Source organism: Suricata suricatta, chromosome 9 (genome assembly GCF_006229205.1).
Source record: "Suricata suricatta isolate VVHF042 chromosome 9, meerkat_22Aug2017_6uvM2_HiC, whole genome shotgun sequence".
NCBI classification, from domain to species: domain Eukaryota; kingdom Metazoa; phylum Chordata; class Mammalia; order Carnivora; family Herpestidae; genus Suricata; species Suricata suricatta.
This window is the reverse complement of record NC_043708.1, coordinates 61,256,525-61,279,556: the sequence shown is the minus strand read 5'-3', so window position 1 is coordinate 61,279,556 and position 23,032 is coordinate 61,256,525. Positions and strand designations below refer to the sequence as shown.

The window sequence follows — 23,032 nt, the reverse complement described above, 5'->3', positions numbered from 1 at the left end:
TCCTTACTGTTGACTAGGTCTATGCTAGAAAATGGTCGCAAATATTGATATTGGCCCTTTGCCGCAATTCTTTGGACAAGGAATTATTACCTCATTCTATGGACGGGGAAACCAAGGCCCAGATGTCACATGTTTTACCCTTGTTCACCAGCTGGCAAATGACACAGATGAGACTAAAAGTAAGGCTTTTGTTCCTAAAATGTATGCTCTCTCTACTAAACTACAGCTGTCTGCTCATCTTTTTAAGTACTCCTAAATACTCAGATGAATAAAAACATGAAGACCCTTTGATGAGTATAACAGAGGACAGAGCTAGACCCAGAGTGAGATGCTAACTATGGAATAGGTTCCATAGTCTGAAAAAGTAACATCAGTAAATGAGGCAAATACACTTCTGAAGATAATACATAGAGCTTACTCTGACTCTCAAGGGTGGGCTCAGGTATGAGGACAAAAGAGGAAGTGGCAGCAATGCCACAAATAAAAGTGGCCCAAGAAAATAAGTGACTGCATAGTCCTCAGTTTTTAGAAGCCCTAAAATACACTGTCTTCAAAGGGAAGAAATGAGGAAAGCTAAGAGGCGTGAGTTCAAAGAGACAGATGGGCATTTTGTATTTTCTTCTGAGTGCCAAGAGTGAGATTTGTTTCAACAATATTTTTGGAATTCCAGGAGACATGATCTCTCTACCTTGCCATCTAGCTGTTTTCTGTAAGACATAATTCTTGGAAAACAAGGCTTTGTTCTCCCCTACACAGAGCAGTTCTTGGTTTCTTTCTTCATTGGCTTTATCAAAACTCATTCAATAATGCAGAAGGAATATGAGGTCCTTTGCCCTTTCAATTGCTTTTCTAACAAATAAAGGCACTTTTGTTTTCTCTGATTATTTAATATTCTTTTAGTTCACACCTGGGTATATTAATAATCTGTTGGAATAGTTGCCTATGGGTATTTGACAGATCTTGGCTGCAGGGAAGAATTACTTATTGCTCTTGTAATCTAAGAGCTATAGGGACTCCAAAAACAACTCCAGGCAACTTCTCCATTTACAACATTTAAAGGTGACAGCCATCGTAAGAGGATCAAAGAAAGAGAGACTGGTAACCAAGTGGACCAAGAAAGATCATCTTCTTTGATGAGTGGAAGGCAAGATGGTATTGGTAGTGTGAAGAGAGGGGAAGGCCTTAAAATTGCCCTTTCTATAGCATGTTGGCATCTTTGTAAGCCCATGGAGATAGAGAGTTTCATATTTTCATGAAATTGGAAGGAAAGTCACTCCAGTGGTAGAGACCTAGATCTTAGGAAAAAGTGCTTGATTTCCTGACTTACACAGTGGAGAGAAGGAAGAGTAAGCCTGCTCTGAAATGATGAGCCTGAAGGAGCAGCCAAATGGAGACTCCAGACCCTACAGGGAAAAATGATGGTTTCCAGAGAACAATGATGGCTTGGTTTAGATGCATTTAGATATATTTCCCTATAGAGATATACTTCTGAATGCAAATCATAGATGACTATGTTGTTTGACTGTCATCTAGAAGAACTTGTTCTGAAGCTGAGATCCTTTTGGCTGGATGAGGAACCTCTCCATCAAGCATCATTTTTGTAGATTCAGGTTATAGTAAGATAATCATTTTTTTTTAAGTTATGTGTTACCTATTTCTCAGCCTAACCTAAACTCTGAACAGTTCTGTAGCTTCTTTAAGGTTGTCCATCTTCTATATCTTGTGGCTGTTGCTTGCTGCTTCTTCTCAGGGTATAAACATTCTCATATCACTCATTTAAAAAGTTTTGGGAATGGCTGGATGGCTCAGTTGGTTAAGTGTCTGACTTTAGCTCAGGTTATGATCTCATGATTCATGAGTTCAAGCCCTGCATGGAGCTCTCCGCTGTCAGAGGAGAGCCGATTTCAGATACTCTGTCTCCCTCTCTCTCTGCCTCTGTCTCTCTCTCTCTCTTTATCTCTCAAACATAAATAAACATTAAAAAAGTTTTCATCCTGGGTATCCTCTCACTTCTATCCCTTGCTTGTCCTTTTGCCCTTATTCTCCTTCTTTTCACTTACAAATGTCTAAAAAAGGAACTTAAGGTGTGTAACTCATGGTTGTCACCTCTCATTTATTGTTCAGTGGATGGCAGCACCTCCACCCAAGATCATCACTGCATTTGACATAGTTGAAGAATCATTCCTTTAAATGTTCTACTCTTCTTCTTTGTAGGTAAAACACTATCACGTCTTTATCCACCTCCTGCCCATCTAATGGTTCACTCTCGGGCTCTTTGCTGACTCCCCTTTCTCTCTACAAATGTAGCTGTTCCCCAGGCTCACCTCCAGCTCTGCCTTATTCTGCCCTGTTGTGGCTTCTCCTCCTACTGTACCCTGATGACTTGCAGCCTCGTTCTCATCTATGCCATGCCTCTCCACGGAGCCTCAAGTCTGCCAGACCTCTCCTCTCATAAGGCCTGTCCTAAAGATACCTCCATTTCAATGTCCCATCTTCTTAGCACCTTCTCTTCTAAATGTCCTGTTGCAGGCAATGATTGAACCATCTACACTGTTTGCTGCCCAAACACCTGGGCTTCACACTTGACTCTTCTTCCATTAATAGTCCATTGCAAACTCTCCCAAACTCACTTCTAAATGCTTTTAGGACTGAACTCCTCCCTACAGTCTTTCTAACGTATTTTCTGGGATTAATTTATCATCATCACTTGCCTAGACTCTTCAGCAGCCACGTTTTCATCTTCCCTGCACACACGTTTCTGCCTCGTACAGCACTACTATGTTGCTGGCACACTCATGTTCCTCTTCTACTCAGACTCTTAGAATGGACCCCAGCTACTGTGTGTAAGTTACAAACTCCTTTGCAGTGTTGGTGAGGCCATTTGTGGCTCAGCCTATCAACATGACATTTCTTTCCCTACAAAGTAACTCGCACGTCTACCTCAATTTGTGCCATTGTGTTTGTTATTCTCCCTGCCTCAACCATACCTCTCACCCCTGCCAGTCTCTGGCTTGGATTCCTGGAAAATTTCTACTCATTTCTATCCCAGGTATCCTCTTCTCTCTTAAGTTTTTGAATTTCACTGAAGTTAGATGCTCTCTTTCCTGAGATCTTCCAAGTGAACAATTATTTTATGACAGTTTATATTTTTCTCTTCTCAGCATCTGAACTCTGTGGCAATACTGATTCTTTGCCATTTCCTGAACCTGACCATTGTCTCCCATCTCAGGTACTTTATACTTTGTCTCCCCTTCACCTGGACATCATATCACTCCATTACTTTATCCATTATCTCTACTCAGATATATTGCTAGAGAGGTCTTTCCTGATTTTTCTGTGTAATCCAGAAATCCCTACCACTTTTTCCCCTTCTTCCCTTTATTTTTTCTTCATGCTACTTACATAACTAGGTGAGTGTGTACTGTTGTTGTCTGACCTGCTCCCCTCTCCCCGAGAGTCAGCTCCATGCAGTCCTGTTTGTCTGATTTGCTCACTTTACTATGGCTTATCACTTGAGTGCCTGGCACTTAGTAGGCCCTCAATTAATATTTAGACAAGTGTTTGAATTGTATCCTTTCCAACCGACATAATAGTTGGCACAGAGTCAACGCTCAGTAAAGGTTTATTAAAAGAATAAACATGGAGTATGCGTTTGACCGTGGTTAAATAAATTGCCATGTCTGAACCCACTAAACTGAAGAGCCCAGTAGCTTCCTGGAATAAAAGAATCAAGACAGCTGGAAGACAAATAAAAATGACTGGCTAGTGGCAAAGTCCATTCTCATCAGAATGCTGGTTCAGTTATTCAGTTCAGATTTTTGGCAAGTGATGCAGATTCTTTTTCAGAAAATGTTGATTGATTGCACAGTTGTACCCACTTCATTTGCAAACCTTCATTATCTCTTTTTCCTTTCCTCCCTCTGTCTGCATTTAGAAGGGGAGGAGCTGTGTATAATTCTACAAAGCAATTTTTGTGAATAAACCCAACTTACTGGCTGCGGCTTTCAGTCTCGTGGTTCCACACAGAATACAAGTGTCTGCTTTAGTTGTGTGTTCTCTCTTGCCTGGGTCTCTTGCATTCATTCATTTGAGTATTCATTTGATTACTTACTCATTCATTCAAGGAATCATTTGTTCAGTTGCCTTTAGTGCCAGCCTGGTACAGGATATATGTGGATACTTGGCTGTTGTCTAAAGCAAGCATTCTTGGCCTGAGGTCGGCGGATGGGTTGGAGGGGCTCTCTGAGATTTTTGTAATTGTATACACAAAATTTGTGTTGGAGTATTACCTCAAAAAGAGAGTTTGTTTAAACAGCTCTTTACTCAAAGGAAGCAGCGTGTTAAGCACCTCTCATAGAGAGAGGATTGAGCTGAGCTTTAAATCTCAATACTAGGTCATAACATTAGGGGTTTTCTCCTTGTTAAGTTTCATGGTGGTGGGGAGGATGAAAGCAAATGCTTGTGCGAGTTCTTAAGTCTAGGTCTGACAGTCTTGTCAGCCTGTTTACTGTCTCTACACTCCAAAAAGTGCCCACATTTCTTAGTTTCTAACTCTGCCTCAATCATAGATTCTCTAGGCTCCCAAGAGGCAGATGGCTATGATGATGCAGACCTTGATCTGCTAACATAAGCAAGACCTAGTGCCTGCTCATTTACCATTGATAATTGTTTGGGCTTTTGTTTATATGAAATCAGAAGGAAGATGGTGGGGTTGTAAGAGCTGATTTGAGTTTCCAGTGGTGGCGGCTGTGTACATTTACCTAATCAAGTTATGTCTGAGGCATTCAGCGTCTTAAAATGAATGCCAATTACTGCTGGAATAGGCCATGAGTGAATCCTTCAAAGGAAAATTCAGTGGGCAGTTGCTGACACTCAGTGAATTGCTGGCTCTTTGCCCAAGTATGTGTGAAATGTTTGCACTGGTTTGAGGCCCTGATTGCAGTTGGCTCACAGGGTTTGTGGTGACACTGTAGATTTGATATCCTGCCACAGGAAAGGCAGAGACTGGGGACAACATACAGAGAAACAAAATATTCCTAATATTAAAAATAATAAGTCCTAAGTATTTCTAATGCTTAGGCAAAATATAGTCCCAATATTCTGTTAAAATTGAAATAAAGATAGAGATTTAGAAAAGTTGTCTTTGGCCTACCCTCTGCTTTTCATACCATGGAGGAGAAAGGTGATATGTCCTGAATGCCTCCCTTGGGCTCAGTATCTATAATGTTCATTTGTTCACAGACACTGATTGTGCACCCTCTGAGTTCTGGGCCCTATTCTAACTATCAAGGTTCAATAGTACACAGAACGATTTCTCCAGCTTTGAAGGTAAAAGGCCGGTGGAAGAGAGAGACAATATGTGAATAAGTTCCAGAAAGAAAATCAAGGCAGGGCAGGGGTTGCCACATGTCTCACATAGGAAACAGTGACCCTTCTGATAGAATGGGAAGTTGGGGTCCACAGAGCCTAAGTTGTTCAAGACCACCCAGCTATTTAGAGATAAATGGAGGACTTAAAAATGGGCCAGCCTGACTGCAGAACCCGAAACCTTTGCTCTGTTCATAACTGTCTGCCATTGAATTCTTCCTGCAAACAGAGGGCAGGTAGCATTTGGGGAAGGAATCAGACATCCTACAATAAGGACCTGCATCACTATCATCCCTTTCAGAACTCCCCAGGTGATGTGACAGCCCATTTGGTGACTGAGTCATCTCATACAACGCTATTCTGGGTGGCGTGGTGTGGGTGTTTGCTTCGGGGGCTTTGACATAAGCCATGGCATTTACATATTTCAGGAGTAGTGTGAAGTTAGGGTTTTCACACCAAGCCAAGTGGACCTTCATCTTCATTGGTGTAATCATGTGACTATTAAGCAATAGTATTGAGCCTCAAGAAGATATTGTGGTGAGGGGTGGAGGAGTACCCAGCCTCGCAAGTGACTGTAGGAGTGTGACAATCCAGTGGTGTTGGAGTGGGCAAGATGTTGAGTCTGCAGCCTTGCTTTGCATTAACTGCATTAACGTGCATTTGTCCTTCACATATGACCAGTGCATCCCAGAATCTCTTTATTTTTCAGTATATGATGCCAAAGCAAGTGCTCAGGGTCTCGACTGCTGTATTTCACTGTCCTTGTGACCTCATCTTCCATACCCTGTTCTTCCATACCTCTTCTCTGAGGCTTTTCCTGCCTCCATTTTCCCCATCCCCATCCTGAGTTGAGTTGGTAGTTGCACATTTATTACATTTTATTTCATTTGTTGATGTGTCAGTCTCTCCCCTAGACCCTGACCACCTGGAGAGTCAGGGTGGTGGTACCTTTTCATTCAAATATTCTGTAACAGTGCCCCGCACAGAGCAGAGCCTTAACACATATTTTCCATGGACACTTTTAGCTTTCTTCTGCTGACATAAAAAGAAAGCATCTAGAAATGAAAATAGGAGCCTGGCTTACATCTCCAGCACCTAGGTCAGCGAGGTTAATATCTTTCATATTGCTAAGTGTTCACAAAGTTCTGGACGAATAAATGTAATACCATAGCCTGAGATGCTTAAGCTTTGGAAATTGATCAGAATGACTCTCAGGCGGGTCCTATGATAAGCAGAGCATTGTGTCCTTTGGGCCAACACTCCAGGGCTTCGAGGAACTATTTATGTTGACCATACTTTTGGCAGAAAGAAAGTCACTAAATGCACTGCCAAGCATTGATGTGGCACAAAAAGAGGGGGTATAGGGGAGAAAATACAAATATGATTGAATATATGAATGGATGAACAGGGAAGAGAAGAAGGAGAGGGCCAGAGACTTTGCCTTCTTCCTCCCACAAGCCACTTCCTGCCCATCCAGCGTTTCTTAGCTCCCTGTCCTATCAGTGGCCTAGGAAAGCCTGAAGGATGAATGGAGCATTAGACTAGAAGTAATAAGGTTGTGTCTGACTTACTTCAGAATTTGTAGCAGATGTTACAAATGTCATAACATGAAATTTTGAGATCAGACTTGGGGGAAAAATCACGATAACAGATGTGGACCTGTTCCTTTTACCATTGACCGCTGACCTACATCGTACTGATTCATGGCTAATCTCTACCCCTTCCTGTTGGGTTGGGATCATGCCTCTAACAGTCTGTTTGCCCCTGAGGTCAGAGGGGGTGACAATGATATGGGAGCAGTCAACTGAAAAGATTTTAAGAGCATTTTCAAAATGAAAGTACAAGCCTTGTATTTTCTCTCCAGACCCTACTGAGGGAGCAAACCAAATCCAGCCCCCATTAAAAATTTAAAATTCTCAAAATATTTTCAGCTTATTAGCGAGGCAGTTTATTTCTATCAATTAAAAGGCAAGTATTACACTTTACAGAGTTACTCTGGCATTAAAATCTCAAATTTGATGAGATCTCTTTTTCCCTTTAAGAGCTGCAATCAGAGAGTACTTGGTGTCCTTTTTATAAACTATGCACTTTAATTCGTGAGAACACACAGCATTTCTTCTCAACAAAGACTAGGCGATTTGTAGAGGAAAGAGGTCATTGGAAGAAGAGGAATTTGAATAAGAACAAAAACAATAACAACAACAAAAGAAGAAGCTCAGAACTATAGCCTGCACATTGTGCTCAGGAAGCCGAGGCTTTTCGTACATCAGGCACCTGTTCAGGGTCTGAGCCCCAGCCAGTGTCTGTGTGGCACATTTGGCTTCTGTCACACAGAATGGTCTCACTCAGTGGATTGCTTCTTAAGTCATCTTTGTATGCCTACTACCTAGAAGAGAATTTGCCACATAGTAAGGGTCAGTGTGTGTTTATTGCTGTAGCCTGAAGCCAGAAATAGTTTGTCTTCCGGCTGAGTTCATGTTAGATAAAAATCAAGACTCCCCACCACTCAAAAGACTTGCCATCCTTCATTCTGAAGTCACTTTAGAACTGCCGCACTCTTAAAGCTTCCCCAGGTGGAGAGGGAGTGTGAGCCACCATATTCCATGTCTCTGCTGGGAATCGAAAGATGGGAATCAGTCATGATCGGTAACCTTCCTACCTTTATTTATTTTGTAAAGAAAAGAGGAAATGCTCATACCCTTTGGTGTGCAAAGAGGATTAAATAGTTAACTTTCAACCTGGCACCCCAAAGCAACCTGTGTAGCAAGGCGTTGAAGCCAGGAAACATTTTGAAAACACTTGGATGTTTTTAAGTTAATGTTGGACTTTAAAAGTGCCCTCTTTTTATTTACATTTTTATTTTGACATGACGAAGAAAGTAAAATTGGAATAATCAAGTAACACCATCTTCCGTTCTTGGAAAGTCCTGTTGGGATTTCTAACACACATTTCTTCATCTGTTGTCCAATTTGATGCTCTGCTCTTCTCTGCTGTGTCTTCTGAAATCTCTTAAGGAGTCCCCCTCATGAACCCCAGCAGGGTCTGGATCACACCTGCATCTTCATGAGGTTTCTGTCCAAGAGCTGTTGATGTTAGAGCTTAATCATTCCCTCGGGTGCTGTCACTCTACGCAGCAGCTTAACCCATCACCATAGGAATTTCATTGTCAACTGGAAGTTTGGGTTCTCCCATGAGGAATGTTAATCACACTTTCTTGTAGCCCTTACGAGGGACAGATAGTAGTTCCAACAGTAACTCCCAGATTGTCAGAGAAGGGCTATGTTTCCTTTTCCCCAGCTACAGATGGAGAAATACCTGCTTTGGTCACTAGAAACTCTGGTTTCCTTCAAGGAAAAGGAAGGCAGGGTGGGGAGAGTCCATCTTTGAAGGGAAACAATGGAGTGAAAGAAGTCCTTGTAACTTGTTGTTGACCAGAGATGCAGAAGCATTGTCCAGACTGATTACAGCTTTGCCTGGGTGCTCGGTCCCTTTGAGATGACTTTACCATTTTGATGTCAAAAAAGATAAGGACAAGTCTTTCAAAATCATATGGCCACTATTTAGTTCTTCAGAAGATAAGTGCATGATGTACAAACCCCAGGCTAAACAAATTTATTAAAGGTTCCCTGTTTTCCCCTTGGTTCTTCTGGTTTAAGCCATATAGATAGTCCTCCTCCCCACCCCCCCTGTTTTTTAGAAAAGCAGTTGTGGTTTCTTTTTTCCAAATTAAGTAATGTATTTATATGTATTAATACTTTCACAGTCATATCATCTTTAATGCTTTTGGCTAATGCATTCAGTCCATACTTAAACTGTGGGAGAAATTTAAATATGTGTTGCATCAAAGAATTTTTAAATCAGCATAAGACTTCTTAGAGTTTCAATTATTTTACTCCTTTTTGTCTAAGTTGGTAATATAATATGTTCATAGGTTCTGGAATATGAATTATAAAGATGTATTTTGTGATGTTTAAAATTTACTAGGGAGCCCAGGTGGCTCAGTTGGTTAAGTGTCCGACTCTTGATTTTGGTTCAGGTCATGATCTCACAGTTGGTGAGTTTGAGCTTTGCATTGAGCTCTATGCTGACAGTGTGGAGTCATCTTGACATTTTTCCTCTTTCCTTCTCTCTCTGCCTCTCCTGTGTGCTCTTTCTTTCAAATAATTTTAAAAAATAATAAAATAAAAAGTTACTAAATATGGGGCATTTGGGTGGTTCACTGGGTTAGGTGTCAGCTCAGGTCATGATCTCATAGTTCATGGGTTTGAGCCCCGCATTGGGCTCTGTGCTTACAATTCAGAACCTGGAGCCTGCTCCAGATCCTGTGTCTCCCTCTCTCTCTCTGCCCCTCCCCTGCTCATACTCTCTTTCTCTCAAAAGTAAATAAACCTTAAATTTGTTTTAAAAAATTACTAAATATGAATTTAAAAATAAACCTGAAATGCACGATTCCTGAATACAGGAGGCTTTCTTTATTACACCTATTGTTAATCATTCACATGGCTGATAAACAGTGCTTTTTCCCATTTCTCCTCTCTGGTTATCTGTATTTTAAAAAGCAAAAACTAATATTGGTGAAAATATATTGGAAAAGCTTCATTATTATTTATTTTAAGATATTTACGGAAACATCATATGTTATGTTAGGGGCAACAGAGTTTTCAGTGACGGTGCAGCAATATTGGTTAAGTTGGTACCAAGCTCTACTTTTTCCAGTATCCCCTCTCCTTCCCAGCCTGAAATTGCCTTGGTTTCTAAGCCATGCACAACCAATGAGGGGTTGATGGTTGAAAGGATGCAATTTGTGATATGGGCGGTAGGAAAGTTGAGAGAACCAGTTTCAGAATAAAGATTTGGTCCCATATTAAATGAAACATAGAAATTGTTATTTTGATAGGGAAACACAGGCACACACACTCTCCTCATCAACTTCTGAGGCTCCTGGGAAAACCCTTCCTGGTTTCTCTTGCCCTACAGTGAGAGAGGCTAATTGAGATTCTTCAAGGGAAATCCCTTTTCTTTTCTCTGGTAGCCATGGAAAGACTCATTAAGCATTCTGTAGTCTATTCTTTCCCAGACTCTGACTTTGCTTAGCCCAAGTGCTAACGCCCAGGGAGTGATGTCCGAGATTCCATTAAGCCTGCCCTTTCGTCCTCCCTACCCCCAACGCTTAGTGTGGGAACAGAGCTTTGCCCCTTGAAGGATGAGTTCAGAGAGCAGCCATAAAACTTGCGTTTTTACTGGGTGGATGATTCCGTTCTTGAAATACTACCTGCATTTACCCATTTTGTCATTCTGCTCTCCATGGAGGTGGGCTGGATGTGAAAATGTCTCTGATATGGTCTTTCCTACTTGGCAATGACTACTTCTTCCTGATAAAACGATCCTTTGGAAATCCTGCCTCACCATGTCATACTCATGTTCACTTGGAATATCTTTTGCAAATGATCTCCAAAATGATAAGCCCCTTTCTCTCTCCTGCCTGTGGTTTACCTTCCCATTGTGAACTGTGCTGGTGAGGAGCCTGGGCAGCTCCACCCTTTCTGGAAGTGGGGGGTGGGGAGAGTTGTGAAGGGAAAGGGCAGTGCAGGACACAAGGCAAGTAGGGCCCTAGACTTTCCCCCCTTTCATTATGTGTGTCCACTGAGCTGTCCTGTTTCTGCTTTGTAATGCGTTCTTCTGTGGCAAGCTGACCTTTTGGCTGAATAGGTCAAACTCCCACTGAGCGCTAATCCTCAGCCTTCCTGGCGATTGTGTATCCCCGAAGGTGACAAGCACGAGATAGGAATATGACTGGGGGTGTGTGGTATATTTCCCAAAAGAGGGATTGTCTTTTACTGCACCAAATTAATTCTCAAAGACCACCTCACAAGGTAGGCAGAGTCTATGTTGGAACATTTTTGCCGACATTGTTGAGGGACCAAACTAATTTTTCAGATTGTGGTTTCCTTCCATGTCTTCCATTTTTTAATGAGAGAAAAGTCAAATTCACAGTTGTCGTGATTCATCATATCTTTTTAGATTCCTGAAACAATCTGCATTTCTCTGGTTGATTTTTAAAAATCCCTCTCCTGATATATTTCTTGCATTTAAAGTCTCTCAAAATTCTAGGTGTTTTATTTTTAACCCTGGAAAAACATGAGTGTTGCAGTGTTTGTTGATGATGATGTGCTGGTCCTAGGTTGGTTTTGAATTGCTTAAAATTTTCTTTTGGACTGTTGATAAGGTTTTATAACACCAACTACCTTACATTAGTTAGTGATTTTCAACAGCAAGTTGATACTCAGTAAATACTGAATCAGATTTGAAGTTGAATTAATGTATTGTTATTGTTTTTTCCTTCAACTGTTTGCATAAGCTGTTCAATTTACACAATTCTCACGTTTCACTGTCAGTGAGTTAGGGACACATTATTTACAGATAAGGGTTACATGTTCTATTTATTTAGCAATGTGTTGTTTTGCTGTTTTGTTTTGTTAATTTGATTAGTGCTCTTTAAATTTCAAAAGGTAGTGTCTAACTGAAGAAACAACTAAGTGAAGTATGTCTGTAAATGAGATAAAACAGTGACCCATTCATCAATAAGTGTATATTGTGTCTGGACAATCCAATAGTTTTAGAAACCATTAATTTCCAAACCTCAAAAATCTGAAAGAGCTTCATACATAAGCAATGTATTACTTTTCTGAAAATGATGGACCTCATTGAGGACACATCTCTTCAGTTTTTTTAGGCATTAATGACACTCTGTTAGTGAAATGAGATGAACGTAGAGGAAGAGAGTAACTGCATTTGCATTGTTCCTGAGTTACCAAATTATTGTCTCCATTCTCCAAATGCAATAGGATAGAAAATACAAAACAAGAAGTGCATATTTAACATCTATTTGTTACCAGTAATGCTGGAGTCAGAGCTGGGCTTCTACCGGGGGCATAATGGGCTCCTGTTTAACATATTTATGTTGGTTGTAAAATTAGGAACTGTCATTACAGCCCCACATCACCTGCATAAGTGCACAACATATAAATCAAGAGAAGTTCCAGTGCCATAAAAATGCCATTGGATAGAATAGCCTGAAACCACTTACAAGATACTTGTGTGATGCTAGCATGTACTGGGATGCGCGCTCCTGATTCTAGAGGACCTCAGGAACAAAGAAGGTACCTTGCAGGTAGGGCTCATGGATGTAAGACCTGATGAAGACATGTGGGACCCCCCAGGCTGACTAATAATTTTTTAAATTACAATCCCTTATTATTTATGCATTTGCAGTATTTACTTAGAGAATAGCCTGAGCCCTAAGTGAAGAAAAGGCAGGAAAAGAAAGGCCATCAATGGCCTGGCTTGAATAACCCCCGCAGCACATCACTGAAGTCCATGTTCCTATCCTTCCAGAAGGCAGTCGGCCTGCCATCTGTTGTTACTGGAGCATGCCTCTTGGGCCTCCTGGTAAATACGCCTCTCCTTATATTTGCTATGATGCTCGAGGGTCCTCGGGGCGCTGGTGGCTGTTGCTCTCCTGGCCTTCTTCTGAAGCCAGCTTTCTGTAGAACAGTCTATGTTCTCTCACACCAGCCCATTAATTCTATGAAGCGCAGTGGTTTATTTTGAACTTGATCATTGGAAGTCCTGAAATGCCCATAAATTATGAACTATTATTAATAAGGAGCTTTCTAAAGCCTACTGACTGCCTCAAAAAGAGAGTGGACACTTTTGAAGTTTTTCAACCCCCCTCCCTCCCAGAAGCTCCCCCCCAACAATCTTAAAAAAATAAAAAAAGACTGCAGATTTTATTCATGTGGGATCATTCACACCAAGCTACCATAATGTGCAATTAACACTCTAGAAACTGAAAACAGTATTCAGCAAGACAGCTGCATTATCAAAAATGCCAAAGGAGTTTTGAAGGGAGTAATGTGCATGTTAGAATAGGAATTTAATCAGAAATGTGCACATACACACACAGTAGTAGTGTCTTAAATATATCTGAATCTTAAATTTTTAAAAATCCCAAGTCTACACTTATAGTAAAGATTAATGTTAGGATAGAAAACCGAGTTTTCTATTTTAAAATTATTGTGTGTTTTGCTTCTGAAGCAAATGAGGAAGTTGGAATAGAGATTTCTAAGATCCCTTCCAGCTGGAATATTCTTTGATAATAATCACTCTTCAATTATATTTTATAAATTTTCCCATTGAAAAAAAAATGCCCCTTTTATTTCCTCTTGCCAGTCATAATGGTACTTAACACCCATGCTATTTTCAAAATGCCTTTCAGACACTAACTCACAATTGCAGGGGTAGACAGCCTACTTCTGCACAGCACAATAATCATAAGTACATTTATATTATAAACCCTACTAAGCTACGGATCCAACTGACTGACTTAGTAACGGAAATGAAGCAGAATTAGCCCAGCAGCATTTTGCTGGAATTTTCTTGTCAACTAGCTAAAAGTGTGTTTAGAAGCGAGAAGGTGGGGATTTGGGTTTTTTTATTTCTTTCAATTCATAGTGTGTGGGTTTGAGGAAGGTAGAGGTTCACAATAACATTTTCAAGAAAAGCAGGAACACTTGATAAGTTGTTGGAAATAAGGAAAAGATTTAAATATATCTTTAAGAAATTATGGTAACACGGATTTTTATGTTGAGAACTTGAAAGAAAGAGAGAGAGAGAGAGAGAAGGAAGAAAGAAAGGAAGGAAGGAAGGAAGGGAGGGAGGGAGGGAGGGAGGGAGGGAAAGGAAAGGGAAAGGAAAGGGAAAGGAAAGGGAAAGGAAAGGATACCCAGAACAGATTTGAAAGCACATCGTGACCTCATGCAAAAAAAAAATTAGCGAAGGAAAGATGCCTGATCCTGGATCAGACAAATACCCTGCATTAAGCTCCCCTTTGTTGAGCATTAGTGGGGGCTCCTCCAGTGCAGTCGTCAGTGGACGCATGGAGGGCGTGCAGCAAGGGAAGCCCCCAGGAGAAGTTAGGAGGAGACCAGGAGTATTCAGTTAAGAAACCAGTCACTGACCTGGTGAGGCACGTGCAAGGTAGGAGTCCACCTGGGCTTCGTGTAAGTCCTGGAGGAACAGTTACACGTGAGTGTTGGGTAAATATGAGATCCAGCCATCCTGAGACACTTAACGCTAGTGCAAACAGTCACTAATGGGAATCTCTTATCCGACATGTTGCGCTTATTAAATTGTGATAAAGTTATTGCACTAGAACATAAAAAATTTTTCCTGTTTGCTTTTTCCTAGCCTAGAAGATATGAAAAGTTTAGGTCTCGGGGGAGGTGGTGCAGGGGGTGGGGGAGACATATGCTTTAAAAATGGCAATCTTTACATTTGAAGAAAACCAGTTTACTCATTTGTTTTAAAGGAGTGTGTAAATGTCCCTGTTTTTGCTCCATTGGAGGAAAAACAGTTCAAAATGAAAATTTAAAAGGACAGAAGTCTGAAGGCAGTTTTTAGAGTTTGCAGAAATTAATAGTCTGAGTTGAAAATTGAGGCTAGTCTCTGCTTTTGCTCAGGCAGTGCAGAATTGAAATGAACACTGGGCTGGGTTTCTTGCAGATCTGTTTCGTAAAGTAACCATCTAATGATGTAATTAGAAATTAAGTTAAATGTGTGAATCAGAGCTCCAACTTAATTTTTTTTTCTTTTTTCTTTTTTCTTTCTTTTTCCTCTTCTTTGTTTTTTTATAAGTTATAGGTGCACAACGAAGGAGAAGCCCCAGTGCACTGGCCATTGAAGTATTTGAAGCACATTTGGGAAGTCACATTTTGCAGGTAACTAAAAGAGAAAGAAATTTGTTTATATCTTACTAAGAAAAATCCACGTGTTTAGTCTTTATTTAAAATATGTTTTTAGATATCAGCTGTGTATATGACAATTGTTTAATTTGGAATTATGAAATTCTTATGAATTTATTTTTTTCTTTTTAGAAAGCCATCTCTTGAGAGAATATTAATGAGAAAGGGAGGGCAAGTATTATTTGTGCTGTAATAATTGAGATAAATTGCACTATTCAGTTGATGTGCAATGTATAGTAGCTGGCTGTTCCCAGAATGATTGTGTGTGTGCTGCATTTGTAAGTGGATATATGTGTGTGTCTTTGGAGCTATATATATTGTTTTTGGAAGAGCAAAATTTTGTTGTGACAGTAATGTGACATTTTTATGTGTTGCCAAATTTCAGTTGTTCTTTGCTTGAGTTTGTATTCATAAGCGCTTTCAATCTTCACGTTTGCCTCCTCAAATTATAAACTTTCTCAGAATGAAATTTTCCAGTACGTTTTTAAGTAAAAGGAGACAAATAATAATAACTGATTAGGCCAATAAATTCCACGACAAGTTAATGCGAGGGGTACTAAGATGGAACTACAGTTATTTAGTCCTGGATAAGATACATCCCAAACTCAGCATCTCACTTACTCCAAAAAAATTTCCCATTAAGACTTTGTCACGAGTTCCACACATCCAGGGATAATTGTTCTACAGTGTTTCTGCTTCCAAGATAAATGCTGATATGGCCAAAGATTGTTTTTTTAACATACATAGTTTTACATTTTTAATATAGATTTTTAATATAGAATTAGAAAAGCAGACATGTTTGGGATATTAAGGCAGCTTGTTTGAAAAAACTAGTTATGCTTTTCACTGGATCTAAGCATATTATTTCTGAGCGTGTGCACCCATCTGATCTGTTAGCATCAGATTTTCCCTGGTCAAATCTCAGTGATCCTCCAATGAGGTGGCTCATTGACCAGCAGCTTCAGAAATCAACTGAGACACTTGTTTGAAGGGCACATTCTTAGTAAATCGGAATCTTCAGGGTGAGGTCCAGAAATTTATGATTTTTACAGCCTTTTGAGATGATTTTGATGTTTCATTAGGTCTGAGGTGTCACAATTTAGATTTGCAAATTTAAGGCCCTGAAAATCCTTATTTGGCTTATTTTTTATTCTAATATTTAACATTTCTCCACTAATATCTGTTAAGTTCCTATGTAACTAATATTTATTGAAGTACACCTTGGGATTTGCTATTCCATCATGCATACATTTCCAATTCCTTTGTGGTAGATTGGTTTAGGGATACAGAAAGGACATTTCTTCCTAGATCTTCAAATTTTTACTTCCTTTACTTCTGTACATATTTTATTCAGAATCTCCTTTATAAGTTTTATATGAGCTATGCTGTATACATTGTTAGATTCTGATGTGATTAAGGATGACTTCTCTTTATATTCTGAAGCAATCAGTGCATAAGATTTAGTGAAAAAAAATGGTCTTAAACAGTAGCCCCAGATTATTATCCTCTCAATTCATTCTTAAATTTGAGTCCAAAGTCTTTAAGGAAGGGTTTCTTAGGAGCTGCAAAAGTTAAAAACTAATTTAAAACACAAACCTTAGGAGTTTAATGTAAGCTTAATGTCAAGAGGATATATAATGGTCATCCCAAATGTCAGTTCAACAGTTGGCATCATTGAGAGAATAAGGGATCTAGAATGAGGCTGCTAAGCTCTTCTGCTCTTGGGATTAGTCACACCCAACTTAGGCAACATGCTTTAAGAGAAATATAGACAACTGAGTGTCATTGGAATAGAATAACCAGACTGGCGCATGAACCAGAAATCCTGTTAACTGAGGAGTGGACGAAGGGTTTGGTGAAGTTCAGTTTGGAAAAGATACAATTTAAAAGGGATATTAATGTCCTCTCTATTGGAAGACCTCATGTGAAAGAAGGATTAGCTATTCTGTGTAGTTTCAGAGTGTGGGAAGAGAGAAAGGGATGAAAAAAAATCACCTTCATTCAAGAAAGCTGAATAAGGCTGTCCACATTTGGAATATGTTCAGAGTCTTTGGCTCTAAGGGAAAGAATAGGTGTCTTGGTAGGGATGCTTTCAAGAAAGTCAGGCCCACAAGCATGGTTGCAGTAGATAATTTTGAAATTGTCGTAGAAACTAGAATTTGGTATCATTTGATTCTAACACCATTACTTATGGAGTGGGAAAAGCTGTATGTATTCCTCTGAATGAAATATTAGAAGTGTGGGTGGGAAGGGGTTGGGAAATAGTGGTAACATGAAAAGCCTTCTCTAAGCTGTCTTAGTTTTCTTTCCTCCTTGCAGGGGACTGTTGAGCCCATAGACCCTTGTCAGTACCACGTTCAACAATATCTCACTGGGTCTGCAAGCATAAAATTATTTCCTTATTCTCCTTCAGGATGGTTCATGGTGAACTCTGGTTGATTCATGAGAACAGGGATGAATTCTTTCTTCCCTCTTTCCTCCCTTTCCTTCACTAGCAAACATCTGATAAAAGCCTGTGTGGTCAACAGGGTAGGCATGGAACGTGGATTTGGAAGGTAGAGGTCAGTTCAGAATGGCAGGGTGGGGCTCATAAAATGCCTGTGACTTCTCTGTACCAAATGCCAGGCTTCCCTGCTGCCTGTGTCCCCAGCGATGTTTCATGGGAAGGTGGGCTAAGGATATGTTAGTGTAGAGAGTTGAGGGCGAGGGATGAAGATAGACCTGTTAATTTTTGTTGCACCCATTCTGCACACTGCAATGTATTTTTGCTACATATATCTTATTAGCCATGTATTCTCTAAGGAAAATAATTAAAAAATTGGCATATCCTCTAAAATTTGACTTCTTTTCTGCTTAGATGGGGAACATTTAACTCAATGGTGATTTTATCAACATAAAATCAACTGTTCCGATGTTTTTTTCAATTTAATGGTCTGCTCCTGGTATATGGAGGCAAGGTCATCGCCTGGGCTGTGCCCTGTGCAGCTCTGGGGCCGCCATTCCCATCATTTACGTGGAAGCCTGCATAATGCCCGTTACCAGTACTACAGCCCCAGTGAACCTATAGCTGCTTCAGGCATCGGTTTCAAGGCAGAGGAACCTTCTGCAGGAGAGCTGAGGGTTCCGGTGCTGCCAGCCTTGCACCTGCAGGAGTGTATGTATTGTGCCTGAGTCAAGTCATTTTAGGTCACTTTGTTCTTTTTTGACTTTTATTAATCAGATGAGGAGCCGAAGGACCAGAGATCGAGATTAGGAACTGTGCTTTTTGTGACAGGCCAAGAAAAAAAATTCAAGAAATTCAGGTCGTTATGCGGGATCTTTCCTGAATATAGTATATGTGACAAAGCAGCCATTTGGTTCCTGCTTTAAAAGCTCTCTTAGGGCGTTGCTATTCCCACTTCATGATTTCCTTAATACCAAAAAATATGAGTGATATTTACTTTTACTTTTCCAATTTAGAGATCAGATAGAATATTCATATTTTCTTATCAGAGTTAATGAAACACAAAATAGTAACAAATACCATCTTCGTAACTCATAAAATTGACTAGTGGAATGACTTTCCCTTAGGTGCAGATTTATGAATGGAGTGCTTTAATTATTTGCATGCCCTTAGCAGACAGTTTTAAGTGTTTTTTCTTTCTGTAAGTAATGCTTACATAATGGTTATATAAAATTGCAGTATTGTTTTTGCGTATTCCATAGTCATGCTGCTTTACTCACCTCACAGGTGTTGAAACAAAACAATCCCATCAAACCTTGGATATGAAAGATTTTAAGGTTCGTGTTTGTATTCAATGTCAGCACATTATGGTGAACCACAGAGAGAGAGACATATATGTTCTACTACACTGTGCGATACAGATCAGTGCTAGCACCTATTACATACATATCAAGTGAGCAAAGAATGGTTTTTAGCCATAACTAGTTGTGGATATTAAAATAAATGAAATTTTCTGAGCTAGATGAATACAATCCTGAGAAGTATCCACGTTTTGCTATTTAAGCTGTCTTAGGAGAATAAAGAATATTCTTTAAGAAATGCCCTAAGGAGAGGTAATGATGGAAGCATGATATCCATGTATCAGTTTGCACTTGGCCATGTCCCATGAACCCTCCCATATCTGTGTCATTGACCCTGCAGTATTTCTGGACATTAAGAAATTTTGCATTGCTCAGACAGCATTCAAGCCCCAAGTTGCCAGAGTATCCTGTGTACAGGTCTCCTGAGGAAGTCAAAGGGAGAGCCATCAAAAACATTGTGGGATTATAACACCTGAATTTCTCTGACTGCTGGTGGATCAGAAAAGGCTGTGTAGAATGGTCGTGTGACTGCCTATCTTCCCCAGAAAAACTAGGAGACTGTTTTTAGAAGGCTCATTTATTGGAAGAACTTTCTTGTGGAAAAAGGCCATAGATCTGGCTGTAACCTTAGCAGAGCAGTTGAATTAAGGTATGTATTTACCTAAAATGGTGGAGAGGAAGGGAAGTCAAATGTAGCTTTTTTCTATTTGATAGGCAAAGCAGTTAGAGACCTGTACGGGTGATATGGACGGCACTAGAGACCTCAATGAAATGTCAGATTTCAGTCATGAGGCTTTTGTTTCCCTCAACATCTCAGCCATAGTATACAGAGTACAGTCATATCTCAGGTAAAAGAAGAGCCTAGGTTTTTAAAAAAGCTCTTTGGGATCAGATTTAGGAGAAAAAATAAGATGAAGATTTCTATTGACATTTCTATGTTTCCATTATTAATCACATTGTGAAGGTTGGTTAGGGACATATCCTGGAATCCTGACTAGTTTGTCTGCATACTAGTTTGGTCTTGCAGCATTGTTATTAGAGGAAATCATCTAGGTTCCCTACCAGAAATATTAAAAAATTTGTGGCTGATATAATAAGTAAAACAAAATAAATAATATCTTGTGACATTTTATATCTTTGTTATTATTCAACTATTTAAAGGATGCAGTCCTGCTCCAATCTCTGAGTCCTGTTCAGTTGTAGAAGACGAAAAAGGGGATTCTTTATAGATGAGCTGTATAGGCAGAGGAAGCTACTAGGAACAGTGTTGAAGTTGGGGGCAGAGAATGCCAAATGTATTGTGATCAAGTATCTCCTTGAATCTCATTGGGCAAGAGAATATTAAAAGGCTGAGTAGTACAATTCAGACATCTGGACAAAGCAAAGTGAATAATACCTAAAGCAGCTCCAGAGCTGACTCATACAAAGAATCAAATTATTTAAGAAGCTGACTAACCAAGCCAACATTGATTTTACATTTGATGGCAGTGTTTTTAAAACATTGATAAAAGAGAGTGATAATGTTCAAGTCTGTTTGCCATTTTATTGATGAATCGGAATTTCACCTTATTTGTTATTTTCTTGAAACTCATAAAAGAAATGATTATCTCTAAGAAGTTGCATATTCTTACTCCTGGTGGCCCTAGTTGGCAAAGCGGCATCCTGCTGGATATCAGTGCTAACATAAAATACAGTAACTTCAAATAATAGAGGTATTCTTTAGCTGTGATAGAAGGAGAGAAAGGTGAGCGACCCTTTGGTCTCCCTGTGATCCAGAATGGTATGAAAATGTAAAACTAAATATAGAAAAAGAGAAAGTTAGTGAATATATTTGCATATGCAAATTAGCTTAATTGATACTGCTTGCCTCTACAGGGATTTTTCATTACAAACTGGAGTGCTACATTGTTCAGCTCATATTGAGTAATTTAGTAACTAATGAGACCAGTTTGCACTAATTTGCATATGATAAATGAGCTTAATTGCAGTAAATAACTTGGAGGCATAATTACTTAATTTTCCTGTGTTGCACGGCTTTTAAGTTCACTTGTATGAACAACTCAAGATAATTTTGCATATTTAAATTAGTTGCTTTTAAATTTTCTTGAACAAAAAAAAAAGGAACACACCTTATCAATTGAGCTGTAAAACAATTGCAAGTAAGGTTTACAGTGTTTTTCTTTAAAAAGAAAAGAAAGAGAAGTAGAAATTTCTTAACCCTGTTATTGTTCACCTGTCCCCCTTCCTCACCTCATAAAAGGTATCAGCATTGATAGGAAAGTGTTTTTAATGTTGGAAGTTAATTCACAGCTTCTATTAGAAACTGACCTGAGTTTAAACTGAAATATGTAGGTGAATGAATCATAACTTTGAAAGGGGGGTTATAAAAAAACGTGTATGTCCTTTATCTAATTTGACAAATGAATGTTAAAGAAGTCCTTTGGGTCTCCTCCTAGCAATGTACATGTCCTTGAAGATGCTGGGCTATGATGAAGCAGAAGACATCACTCTGTACCTCACATGTATTTTCTGTCTAGATTAATGTTTTGTACTTAGGAAATTGGTTTCATTGGAGAATCTCAGTGTGATTTGCCAAGGATTAGCTCACTGGTCTTCACATTGACTGAAGAATATATGTTTTAACAAAATCCCCATTCACAAAATTGAAAAACTAAAGCATGTGGAAGTTGATGACCAAACCATTATTTCATATTACTGTATTACCTTAGCATTGCATTTTAAGAAAAAAGTATGATTTATTCAAAATTAACAAGTCCTATAAAAGTATATTCATGATTGAGTGTGAGAAAATATTTTATAGTTGTGAAAGTTTAAAATCTGTCCTTAAAAAAATCATTGCTGCTTTAACTCATACACACACACACACACACGTATCTACACACATATGTATGTGTGTGTATGTGTATATATATATATATATATACACATATATGTAAAAGTAGGTATGTAAAGGAAGATATATATGTATAAAGGAAGGTGTATAAGAGATATAGATATATATATATATACACACACACATATATATGAAATATTAGGGCTCTTGATTTCCCACACTTTGGAAAAATAACTCATGAAACTTTTCTTTAAAAAGGTCAAATTCCATTAAAGGTAGTATAAGCTTCCTGTATCCTTCAGAGGTGAGCCAGAACAAGTGGTAATACTAGATTATTTCAAGTATAAAATGTTAATCTTTCACATAACAGATGGCTCAAGAAATACTTGTTCAATAAATGAGCAAGTAAAAAAAAAAGTTCTTGACAAAACCCCCAGTTAACCCTAGAGCTAGGGCTTCGTCTCACCTCTGTGTCCCCAGGTCAGTTTGTATCCATATCCTCTAGATATAGGACAGAGTATGGCTGATTCTTTTATTGCATGCATTTTGGCATCCAGCTAACTCAAGTTCACGTCCCAATTTGGCCACTTAGTAATTATGTAGACCTAGAACCATCTCTTTCCCTCTCTATGCTTCAATTTCTTCATCTTTAAAATGGAGAAAATTGTAAATAATAGCAAATGACAGGTATGTTGTAAGGATTGAATGAGAAAGTACAGTTAAAAATGCTTAATCAAAAAACCTGAAATATAGAGTGTGTTGAGGTGCCTACTAATACGTTTCTGTATGTTGGGTAGTCCAGAATAATGCCCAAGATTTTGAGGGAAAATGTTAATGTTTATCAGTATCATTACAAATACAGGAATACAGGAGCTTTATTACGAAAATCCTCTCAGGTTAAAAGCAAGATGAGTATTTTCCTTGAACAAAATGTCAGTTATGTTTACCTAAGTGATCTTTGTATTTAGTAGTGTATACTGGTTAGCAGTAAAAATTTTTAATTCAGTAAGAATATATTTTCACTAGAGGATGAAAATCATCCTCAGAACAACCAAAGGAGTTATCAGAATAATCTATTAGCAACCTAGAAGGACCTTGAAAAAGTAGAGTTTATAAAGGGATTCAGAATCAACATCTCCTTTAAACCAAAATGGGATACACCATGATCATTCTCATACTGTACAGCTGCCTGGATTTGCTTAGA

The 23,032-nt window shown here is 39.1% G+C and overlaps 1 protein-coding gene across 3 annotated transcripts in view; it reads left to right on the top strand.

Moving 5' to 3' along the window:
- Positions 1–23,032, top strand: part of NPAS3 (neuronal PAS domain protein 3) — an 836,879-nt gene that overhangs the window by 387,267 nt on the left and 426,580 nt on the right. For 2 of the 3 annotated variants that reach the window (XM_029951941.1, XM_029951943.1), the window contains exon 4: positions 15,070–15,146. In XM_029951941.1, the coding sequence (XP_029807801.1) occupies positions 15,070–15,146 (77 nt within the window). Of the gene's footprint in view, positions 1–15,063; positions 15,147–23,032 lie in introns of all 3 variants that reach the window. The other variant, XM_029951942.1, reaches the window with a different exon arrangement.